Source organism: Panthera onca, chromosome A2 (assembly GCF_046562875.1).
Source record: "Panthera onca isolate mPanOnc1 chromosome A2, mPanOnc1 haplotype 2, whole genome shotgun sequence".
NCBI classification, from domain to species: Eukaryota; Metazoa; Chordata; class Mammalia; order Carnivora; family Felidae; genus Panthera; species Panthera onca.
This window is the reverse complement of record NC_138340.1, coordinates 51,138,391-51,149,829: the sequence shown is the minus strand read 5'-3', so window position 1 is coordinate 51,149,829 and position 11,439 is coordinate 51,138,391. Positions and strand designations below refer to the sequence as shown.

The 11,439-nt window shown below is 43.5% G+C and overlaps 1 protein-coding gene across 21 annotated transcripts in view; it reads right to left on the bottom strand.

Moving 5' to 3' along the window:
* Positions 1-1,103: 1,103 nt before the first annotated feature.
* The window catches only part of SETD5 (SET domain containing 5), a 79,304-nt gene continuing 68,968 nt past the window's right edge, over positions 1,104-11,439 (bottom strand). For 14 of the 21 annotated variants that reach the window (XM_060631652.2, XM_078442779.2, XM_078442780.2 and 11 more), the window contains 6 exons: positions 9,428-9,484; positions 7,061-7,531; positions 4,084-4,382; positions 3,091-3,224; positions 2,471-2,559; positions 1,104-2,095 (listed from right to left, as the gene is read on the bottom strand). In XM_060631652.2, coding sequence (XP_060487635.1) covers positions 1,490-2,095; positions 2,471-2,559; positions 3,091-3,224; positions 4,084-4,382; positions 7,061-7,531; positions 9,428-9,484 — 1,656 coding nt within the window. In that variant the 3' untranslated portion in view covers positions 1,104-1,489. The remainder of the gene's footprint in view (positions 2,096-2,470; positions 2,560-3,090; positions 3,225-4,083; positions 4,383-7,060; positions 7,532-9,427; positions 9,485-11,439) is intronic. The other 7 variants (XM_078442788.2, XM_078442784.1, XM_081794986.1 and 4 more) reach the window with 1 other exon arrangement.

Genomic DNA, 11,439 nt, shown 5'->3' with positions numbered 1-11,439 from the left:
AGAGAGGGTAGAAAAGAAGGGGATGCAAGAGGCTGGGGGAAAAAAGGAGGAGAAAACAAACTGGAAGGAAGGAGACTCACAGTATTATCTTGTCCAAAAGAAAAGAAGTAAGGTCCACTGCAGCACCAGGGATTACACCTGTCATATATTTGCTACCCCTACCATGGTTATAACTGAATACAAAATTAGATAAATAAAAACACGCCGGATATTACAGTAAACAAGTGAAAGAAATAAGCTGGCAACCGTATGGAATTTTAAAAAGATTGTGTACCCCACCTGGGCAGGCTCCAGGGCTCCTCCAGGGGTGTACAGCAGGCACAATGCACTGATGGGGAGAAGCCAGTCTGCTCGCGTCTCTCATCCAGAACAGTGTTAGGTGTGTGGGTGGCTTTATAACTCTCTCACCTGGGCCACTCTCAAATAAGCATCCCCCAAAGAAATGTGGGACATGCCCCACACAATCACAGTCCTGTCGGTGCCACTCCACAAACATCTCTTTCCACTCTTACCCTGCAGTCACAAGTGCGTGCTCCCTAATCAAGGAGGCGGTCCTACTCGTGGGATCGTCAACTCCTGATTAACAGGGAGTAGAAAAAATAAAATTCAAAGAAGTCCCAAAGCACTTGGGATCCTTACTAATCAAATTTATTGCCAACAGCTGATAAGTAGCAATGCAATTGGCCCATCTCACTTATTCCTCTTTTGTCTACTTACTTTCTGGGTTACTGAGCTGTGAGACAGCTTGGGGAGGGGAGTGGTATGGGAACAGCTGGGGGCTCAGACAATCACCTGCTCCTGAATCGAGTTGACCAGGAGCTCTTCTTCAGAGAGCCAGGCACCCCTCAGCCAGAGCACATTCCAAGCTTTGCTATCCCTGCCTATATTTCTTGGTGATTTTAAGACAAAGGTAGGGAGTATTCTTGGTGGACACATCTTGGCCAGATACCTGCTTTTGGAATGGTTGTCTGTCACAGGGTGAAAATTTACATACCTACCTTTCTTCTTAAGTGCATAAAAACCCTACTATTACTCAGATGGCTTGGGGCTTAGAGATTGGCTCTTTTCATTTTTTTCCTCTGAAAAGAAAACTTTTTTGGGTGTGTGTGTGTGTGTGTGTGTGTGTGTGTAAAAAGATGTCCCCACTGCACAAGTGACTACAGGCTACAGGCAAGGACGGGAGACAGAGGCTTCAACACGACTCATTGCACTTAGAACCGTTACTAACCGGAACACCATTTGCTTGTCAACAATGTACCCTTAACAGCAGGGAGAAACTTCTTTATAGTCTCTGCTTCAGACAAGATTTACATCTTTCTCCAAGGCCAGAGCCAGTCACGACCACAAGTCTCGTTTCTTGTCGACCAGACCCAGTCCTCTGGCACCTTGTACCCTCTTCCCCAGCAATATGCTCGGCCTAGGTTCCAGAGGCAGCTGGAAGGAAGCAGCTATGGGCTCATTCAGTTCTGTTTGCCCAAATCCAGAAGCCCTAGGAAAGTCCTGTCTGAGTCTTGACTCCTGAGCCTTGCAGTGGCTGGAGTCGGTACTGGTGCACACCCCCACTCCCACGGTGTGGGTAGTGCTGTGAATTGGAAACCGCAGATACCCTGGAGGCCTGGTAGGCAGTGGACTGCCCACTGGGCAGACTGATAGTCCGTAAGTCTGATGGCAATGACGACCTAGAGTTCTGAGGGAAGGAGGTGGAACTCAGAGTTCCTGTGCTGGACTGGGAGACCGAGTCTGAGGTCGGCGAGTCTGAGGGGCCCTGTGGGGTAGGGCTAGCAGCACTAGAAGGGCAGCTCCTCCTTGGAAGAGTGCTGCCAGTGCTGTTTCCAGAATGTGGCTGGCTGCTATAATACCCTGGTGTCCCCGTAAATGGGGCCAACGAGTCTGTGGATACAGGGTGGGCGGGGCTGGAATAGGACGTAGAAGAGAGGGAGGATTCTGAAGAACTGTGAGAGGGGGGGTTTCCAGGTCTCAGTGCAGTAGTTCGATAACTGTATCCTGGAGATTGGGTGGGATGTCCTCTAAAGGGGGAGGAACTCTGCTGAAGGAGGCTTTGTGATTCTGTCCGTGGACTATCACACTGCAGGAGCTAGAAAGAGTCGGGAGGAAAAGCATAAGGAGGTGAAAAAGTCCCTATTTAAGCCATTTAGGCTTGTGAATATTTAAAATACCCTACTTTTTCTTCTTCTTCTTCTTCTACTTCTCCTTCTTCATCTTCTTCATCTTCTTAACCATTTGTTCTTTTTAGGATACCAAAGACAGTAAAATGGCTGTCTCTGATCACTTTATTTATTTTTCTGGCATGATTTATTACCTGAAGGTGAGCAGATGATGACTTATTTCCAAGGCTGCTGAAACTATATGCAAAGACGGCATCTCAACTGCAAAGGATGGCCAGGATCACAAAATATTTGGAACCCAGAACACACTCCTATGCCCAGAGATGAGCAATTTCTCGTCTCACCTGGTAGCTGTATCTGGAAGGGCTGTAAACGGCTGCTCCTTTAGAGAGTGCTGAGCTCAGTGTCTCTGGGCCTTCTCCATCTGCAGGGTCTGGAAGATAATACAAAATCAACTTGGGTTCCTAGAATAAGTGAGAAATAGTCATTGTTCATTCAAATCACCAATGTCATCACCAACCCATGCTGCTTTCTTTCTGACAAATCAGGTGAGTGCATCAGGCCAGAAGGGCAAAAGAAGTGGTTAATTATGGGCTATGTTTTAAATGTCTGATCGGATTCCTGTCTCCTTTCTCTTCATCCTTCATCACAGTGGATTTTCAGGCCTTTGGAGAGAAGAGTTACAGAAAGGTATCCCTTGGGAAAAAATACGGCAGAAACAGAAAGACAGAGAGAGAGAGAGAGAGAGAGAGTCTAGAGAGAGTAAGAGTGCACATGCAGTGCTAGATCTTAATAATACTACAGCCCAGAAGAATAGAATCAAGACTGACCTGGCACCTTCCATACAGTGGAGCCCAACTGTGTAAGAAACAGACTCACCTCATCCCAGCATTTGGTGAGAACTGTGTAGAACCTGTCTCACGTGTCCCTAAACTTGGCTGGCAGCAGAAGGCCATGGGCTCACCTGAGTCTTTCTCTGTGATGTTACTCTCCCATGTGGGAGAAGGCTCTCCTTTTTGGGCCACCCTCACACTGCTTCGGAGGACCTTGGGGATGCTCCCTCCTTCTCGGAGTCGTTCCACTGACGTGGGAACCATCCTGTGAAGGAAACCGGGTGCAAGTTAGTGCCACAGAACTTCAGAGTCAAGAGTATGGAACAAATGAAGCTCTCATAAAGGCTGTCTAATGCCTCTTAGATATTATTTTCTTCAGGACCAATTTAAAACAAGGTGTTTTTCTGTCTTATACTATGGAAAAAGTGGATTTAAAGATGCCTGCTTCTTTTAACCGCCATTTTGAAATGCTAAATTTTTTCTGTGAAGTCATGACCGGCACATAGTTTAATAAGTGCTCCATAGATTTTTAAACATTACTCATTTGAGCCAGGTCTCTTCTTTCCCAGACTTCCATGCTTCAGTTCAAGATCCCTGAGAACAGCCTCATTCTCTATTCTAGGTACATGCTGTTTATTCTTCACTTACTTATAGTGTTACTTATCTATTTGTGGTCTCCCCTAAACCAGACTAGTCCTTTCAGAATAGGTCTGATCTTTATGTATATGCGGGCTGGGTGCAACTGAGACTTGTGTTGTTAATTTAAGTGGAACTGAGCTGAACTCCTGACTTACCTTTCATATGAAATGAAAAAATACAAGAGGCAGTGTTAGTGCCCAGCAAATAAAATTAACTCATCTGTGTCCACAACTATATGCCGTCCAAAGTGTCGTTCTGCAGGTTCAGTGGCAATTCTTTTCTTCTGTAAAGCTGAGGGGGATGGGGCTGGGGGTGGGGATGGGGTTGTGGCTGATACTATTAAATCAGCTGAAACAGCACAGATGGCACTGCTGGCCGCCTTTCTCAGATAAGTGTTCCCATATATTTTAGGTAAAACTGGGAATAACTCTGGATGTATACTTCCTTCCTGAATTTAATTATTTCATCATCAAACATAAACTTACCACCTACTGCTGATATTCTCTTGAGGTCTGCAGTGAGATGAAGTGCCTCTGGAATCTGATGGGCTTACCGCCTCCATATGGGACATAGAGGAATGAGATGGGGAGAATTTTTTGTGAGGGGAAGATGGGGTTCGGGATGAGGATCCCTGCACACCATGGGTACCAGTATCAGAAAGTGAGTTACTGCTGCCTTGCCCAGCTCCTGCAGACTTATTTTTGCTCTGTGCAGAGTCACCTCCCCCACTGGCAGAATTCTCCTTGGCTTCTTGTTTCCGTTTGCGGTACTCCAACAGGGATACCTGGGAGGGAAAGAAGGAAGAGGACTCTAGCTAGACATCATTAGTGGATCAGCAGCAATGGGGGAAGAAGATGGAACCCTCATAAACCACTAGCCAGCCTTGCAAACAAATCAGGCACTAACACTAGCAACACTTTTTTCAGGTGTGAGGTGTCTGAACACAACTACATACATATTTAAATCAGTCAGAAACTGGTAAGGAGAAGAAAATACACTAGGAGATGACATTTTTGAAGAACGGTGTTCGCCAGCAGACCTCAACCTTTCTTCTGCCTTCAGAGAACTGTGAGATCACAGTTACCTAGTAGCAGAAGTATGGGATCAGCTGTTTGCAACAATGATAACACCTAGAAAAGGGAAAAAGGAGTTGGGAGCTTGTGAAGTTTGAAAAAGCCTTCCAGGTCATCTGACAGCTCTTCCCTAACCCCTAGGAATTCCTAGAGTCAGTTGTTTAAAAAAAAAAAATAAGAGAGAGAGAAGAGAAAAGAAAAACAACAGAAGAAAAAGCCAATGTTTCAGGGTTCTAAGATGTATTCAAATTTTCAGGATACACGCAGGGATTTATTACTGTTTCTCTCTTACACATAGGGAAATTAGTGTTAAAAGACAAAGAATGATTTGCAGTTTATATTTTAGCAAGCTAGTCTAGGAAACGTACACTTGGAAACTTCTCCCTAACTCTGCCTCATTCTCTTGATTGCCAATACAGAGCCTTCCTCCCTGGCCTGCCCACTATACCTCTCCTTTTTACTGTTACATCACATTGCCTACACCAGGTGTCAACCTATTACAGTGTCCTGACAGTTCCTTCACTAAATTCTAAGTTCTAAGAGGGCAAAGACCAAACTTTTCTGGCGTTTTGTCTTTAAACAAAACCTGTGCCAGGTTCTGTCTGGCACAGAACCTGACTGATAGTAGGTGCTCAACATTTCTCAAATAAATCATGGTTTCAATCAAGAAACCAGAAACACAAAGATATTGCAAACTTTTGCTCCTGATGGTCAATGCTCTTCAAGCAACAGTCTTCTAAAACCCACTGCTATTCTTTTCCCAAATTATCTGCCAGTATTTCTGCCTTCTAGTCCCTCAAGGCTCTCATTTTCTGTTTAAATGTAAAATGTAACAAAAATGCAAAGCAGTACCATCTTGTGCATGGATTTTCTATACACAATCTTGGAAAGTAACTAATAATTATAAATTCTGGTAATGTATTTCATGGAAATGCAAATGTAAGAAGCCACTAGGCTACATTTCAACAAGACTACTAAAGATATTCTGCAACTGTGTGAGACTGTCACACACAGAACATTTAACATCTCTAGCGCTGCACAATAAATGGAAGTTGCCTTGACAACCCAAAATACTCCCATGCATTTCCAAGTGCCCCTAGATGAAATCCACTGACAAAAACCACATTTGGGGCTTTGTAATTTCTTGAACAGGCATTACTTATAAGTCAAGTCTCAACCTGTTAGCCAGCAATCTATGGCCTGGCCCTGTTCCACAGTCTCTCATTCTCCACTCCTGACCCTGCCCACCTTTCACCAGATACTACAGCAGCATGTAATTGTTACAACCACATTGTATGCCTGCTGCCCACACAACGGAGTGTCCCACAACTACGTATTCTGCTCTCTCTTCCATAACATCCTCACCCACATTTGTTGGCAGATTGCTTCCTACTTACTGAGATCAGCTAAATCAGCGTGTGACCTGTCACCTCTCACTCCACCTCTCAAAATGGCTAGGAGCCTCTTGTTTGTTCTCACTAGGCCATGTCGTGGCTAAGATGTTCTCATCACATCTGAACAACTCTTTTGGAGCATCCACTGCCACTGTAATGAATTACTTATTAACATAATTATCTGCCAACCTCAGTCTCACTTGCTTTAAGCTCCATTAGGGCAGAACTTAGGAGGAAATATAGCACAGTGGCAATAAGAGCATGCAATCTGGAATCAGACAGACCTGGGCAGTGTCCTGGCTCTTTCATTCACTACCTATGTGACCATGGGCAAGTCACTGAATTTGCCTTAGTTTCCTCATCTGCAAAATGGGAAATTACCCAACTTACAGGATTACGGTGAAGATTTAATGCATAAAAGAACTTAACAGTGCCTAAAACATGGTAAGTGCTAAATAATACAAGAAATTAGCATTATTCTTTTTCACTGTTTTTTTTTTCTTTTTAGAATTTTTAATGTTTATTTATTTTTGAGAGAGAGACAGAGCACAAGCAGGGGAGGGGTAGAGAGAGAAACACAGAATCTGAAGCAGGCTCCAGGTTCTAAACTGTCAGCACAGAGCCCAATGAGGGGCTCGAACCCACGAACCGTGAGATCACGACCTGAGCTGAAGTCGGACACTTAACCAACTGAGGCACCCAGGCGCTCCTCACTGCTCTATCCTTTGATTGCACAGCATGTATAACAGTACATACATGGCAGACATTTAAAATCTGCTGAATATTTGCAACAATGATCAAATCATATTGAAACAGTCTTGTCTTACACACACACACCCCGATCCTGTCTTTCACTGAACATGGCAGAGATCACATCTTATGTCTCCGTTTTCCCCACACTAAGAATGGTGCTTAACAGTGTCAACTCAGTTAACATCTACTGAATCGCTCAGTTAATGTTCTTCAAAAGGGCCTATATAAGGTGGAACACTTACCTTTTTCCTCTGCGGTGGGTTCTGGGGGGCAGATGGGACTCCTTCGCAAGCCCTTTCACCACCAGGTGACATGGATCCACGAGAGAGGTCTTTCATAAAGCCATGTTCGTATCTGCTGGGAAACCCTTCTGCAGGGGAACAATATCCCCCATCCAAATGTAAAGGCTTCCTATCCCCTACTAGGGGAGATCCTCGATATAATCCATCTGCTCGAGGCATAGCGTTCAATGGGGAGTAGGCGTACATTAAATTAAACTCTGTCCGAAATGCCTGGTCCGAGTTCCTCACAAGGGTCTGATGTCCATCTCCACTCCTGCTTGGAAAGCCAGTCTCAGAGGGGGGCCCGACAGAGGGATGAGGAGCCAGGTCAGAAGGACCTGAGTTGATCAGGGAAGGTCTGTCAGCACAGCTGTTAGTGTTGGAGTCAAGGTAGCCTACTTTTGTCAAGTCCACATCTTTTCGGTGACAAAGCTGAAAGAATAAAAATCAACAGAGACATGGAGGAGGAGGGGGAAGGAAAAAGTCAAAGGGCAGAAAAGAAGGGAAGCGAGAAGGGCACAGGTGAGAGGTAAGAGGGATGGAAGTACAAGGGAGAAAGCCATTAACATCTGTAAAAGTTCCAGGAATCAACAGTATACCCAGGCCAGATTACTACAGAATGCCGGCCTTTCACAAATTGCCTTAAAGTCTTTCTGGATGAGAATCCTGGGAAAATCAGAATTAAATAATTGGCCAAATGTGACTATTTTGCCTGTTTAGCCTTTCATCAGGTCTGCTGAGTCACCGTGTACTACAATAAGGTGCTGGAAGTATAATCACGGATTTACCTGAGCCCCATGTATGCTCCAGAGGTGAGACTGGGGTCTTAAAGATAACTGGCTTTTGGTGTTATTCATTTGTATTTAATATTGATGGAAGGTGGGAGGAGGGAAAAAGGGAAAGAAAGTAGTAAGTAGACAGAAAGTCAAGGATTTTAAGTTACTGGTTCAGTAAAGGAGAATGGAACTAGTTAAAGACATCAACCAACCAGTTCTTTGCTCACTTTCACTATTAAGCATGTATGCTTCTCATAAAATGTTCTGGCTACTCAATTCTTTATCCTCTAATATATGTCCACATACCACAAGATCACTAATGCCCACCACTGCAGAGCATCCAAAATGCTGAATTTTATAAAAAATAAGCTGTATCTACTATTTGGTTATCATTACTTCCCAATACCAAGATTTCCCACCTCTAGGTCAACTCTTACTAATTCTCTCTAGAAAGAATGGTACCAGAAATTCAAATGTCACACCAGGATTTCCTCACAAAACAGTGTAAAAAACATCCAGAAAACCTCTAGTACACTAGAATACAACATTTTTCAGTTTCATATTGGTCTGTAAAATCCTGATTCAGAATTTTATCAACTATCACTAAATTTAGCACAATTTTTTAAGTGGGAAGGGGCCAGAGTTAACAGTTAATTTCTGAAAGGTTATGAGAGACTACAGTTTTCTCTTCAAGAGGAAATTGACTCTATGTAGATTAACAGAGCTAATCATTCCTACAGTTGTCCAAATCTTAGAATAGTTAAAAATCTCCAGCACTAAAACCTAAATTTAACAACTCCATAGCAGTAGGGTTTCTGAGAAAAGCACTCAATTGGATATCCTGAGATACCACTTTTTATGGCAACCACATCTCAACTACTACAGAAGGAAGGCCTGTGTCACAGAAGCCATGGGCTGACTTAGTTTCCTTGTATACCCAGTAAGGAGCTATAAAGAAAATGTAGAAAGCCGGGAGCAGGACTCCCTTTCGAAAGAAGCTGCTCAATCTATCAACCCAAGCCCAAAACATCCAGTTAAACAGAGCTGTAAGATTAATCCTGGAATAAGACATAAATCACTGTCTAACTTTTCCAGTATAAATAGCTCCTTCAACAGCCCAAGATAATAAATATCAAAAGATAGCTCCTACCAACTTTCGATTTCAACTTTCCTTATTTAACAAACACACCTTACTTGTTGCTATCTTTGCCAAGGCTCATACCATATCTTCAGCTTGCTTTAAACTTGACTTCTAGAGTCTATACTTTAAAAGAACTCTTCAGTCACCCCTCCCCCAAACAAGAGCAAATCCCACCACACACACACACAGACACACACACCCACACACACACCCCCCTTCATTTTCCTCCATCTACATTGAAAGTTCTGAGTGATCACAGTCACACATGGAAGTTCATTCAACTTACATCAACTGGCTGGTCGCCCTTCAGCCTATCACCCCATTCACTAGGACCTCCCCCCCAGCCCTCCCACACACTCATGCACACTCACTCTCAGCCTCCAAGTGTGATTGAGATGGTGTGATAACTACCTCGGGTGACAGGGACTCGGGCCTATTCGCAGGGGAACTCTCAGGGGAGGATATGTTCTAGAGGAGGGAAAAGCATCTTGTTATTCATCTACTCGAAGTCAAGAAGCAAAACAAAACAAACCAAAAAATAAAGTAAAAGCAAGCATAGATGGTTAGCCACAACTTTTTGCGGGGGGCAGGGGGAGGGAAAAGAATGCACAGGGGAAAGGTTTAACTGTAGAATTCATTGCAATGAACAGAATGACTCATTAAAAATGCTTCCTGGGATCTTCGAAAGCATTTAAATTGGTTATAATATTTCATGCTAGAAGTAAACATCTTAAGCAGGTTAACAGAAAAAATTTAGATTGGTGAAACTGTACCCTACAATTTCATTTGAAATTTCGTCCTACATTGGATTAGAGTTGAGCAACCTACAGTATTTATTACTGATGGGCACCCTACCACTTATTATGCCTCAAGGGAACCTTTTTCCTTTACCCCACACCCCTTTATGAAAAAGTCACATTTCTTCATTCTCCTTGTGGTTCGTGCTTGCCCACCACTGTCCAGGGAAACTGCTTAGCATGCTGGGCTGACAGGGCTAGGGAGATGGCCAGCTCCTCTTGAATGAGTTACAGGAGATAGAATGCAATTTAGCTGATAGGCTAGATGGTTCTTGGCATAATCTAATTTGATCTGAACACCCCTAACGATGTTCTCTGATGTTAAAATCCCTGGTACTTTTGGCAACAGAGAGGGAATAAAAAGCAGAGGTGTACATTTCAAGTTCCTACATCCTAAACAGGGTTCCCCTGAGAGCTTTCACCTGAGGCAGCACTCCCGTATCAAACAGGAACTGGACAGTGAACTCTGATGGCAGATCTGAACGGTAAAATGCAGACAGAATGATGGTGGTAGTTGTGACAAGGATTCAGAGTGCCAGGGGTAAGGGAAGGGAAGGGGAAGGTTCCTAATGCTGTAGACTCTGGACAACTATGTCCTGGGTAGCAGACCTATCCCATGGGAGGTGAAAAGAGGCTGTTGATTTTATTTGGTGGGCTGGGTACTATGTGTGAGGTGGACACTAAGCCAGGAAGGAAAAGGAGGGGCTGGTGGAAAGTGGGGGCTAATTAAGCCTGTCCTGCCAAAGCTGCTTTTACTGCTTTTCCTTAATGGTTCTCCCTCCCTCATGATCTTGTTCTCCTCTTACACGTCTCCTCAACTCCTTCCCTTAGCACTGGAGACATTTCTCACTGGAATGATTTTTATTTTTCCTTTCAAAAATATTCTTCCCCAACCAAGCTGATCTTTACCTGTGACACCTTATTGGTATTTCCTCTGTGTCACAGTCTTGCATGGAAATAAGGCTTCCTATACTAGAATATAGGAAAGGGCATGGCAGTTAGAATGATGATAAGAATGGTCAGGATGGTAGTTTGTTTTATTGACAAGAAAGGCTGAATTTCGTTAGTTAAATCACAAGATTAAAACAGTGAAAACAGGCACTGGACTTTTTAAAAATAAATTTATTTTTTTATTTTGAGAGAGAGCGAGAGTGAGCGCACGCACGTGAGTGTAAGTGGGGCAGGGGCAGAAAAAGGGAGAGAGAGAAAACCAAGCAGGCTCTGTGCTACCAGCACAGAGCCTGATGTGGGGCTTGATCTCACTAACTGTGAGATCATGACCTGAGCTGAAACCAAGAGTTGGACACTTAACCGACTGAGCCACCCAGGTGCCCCTCATAAAAATCTTTGATATTTGATTTTTTTTATAAAATAAAAACACCTTACATTTCCATATTGTTTCAGTTATCCAAAACACAAGGGATCAGGGGAAATGTACTGAGAGCTAAATTTAACTGTCCTAGAAGGCAACGTACCTTCTAATTTCTGTAATTTCACCTTTTAAATTATAATAAAACCTGCACTGATAAAGTAAGAAATCCTAGCCTATAATTTGCTGCCCTCCAGGGTGAACAGCCTCCTATGAAATTTTACTATCAAACTCAATTTGTTAACTGAAAAATCAAT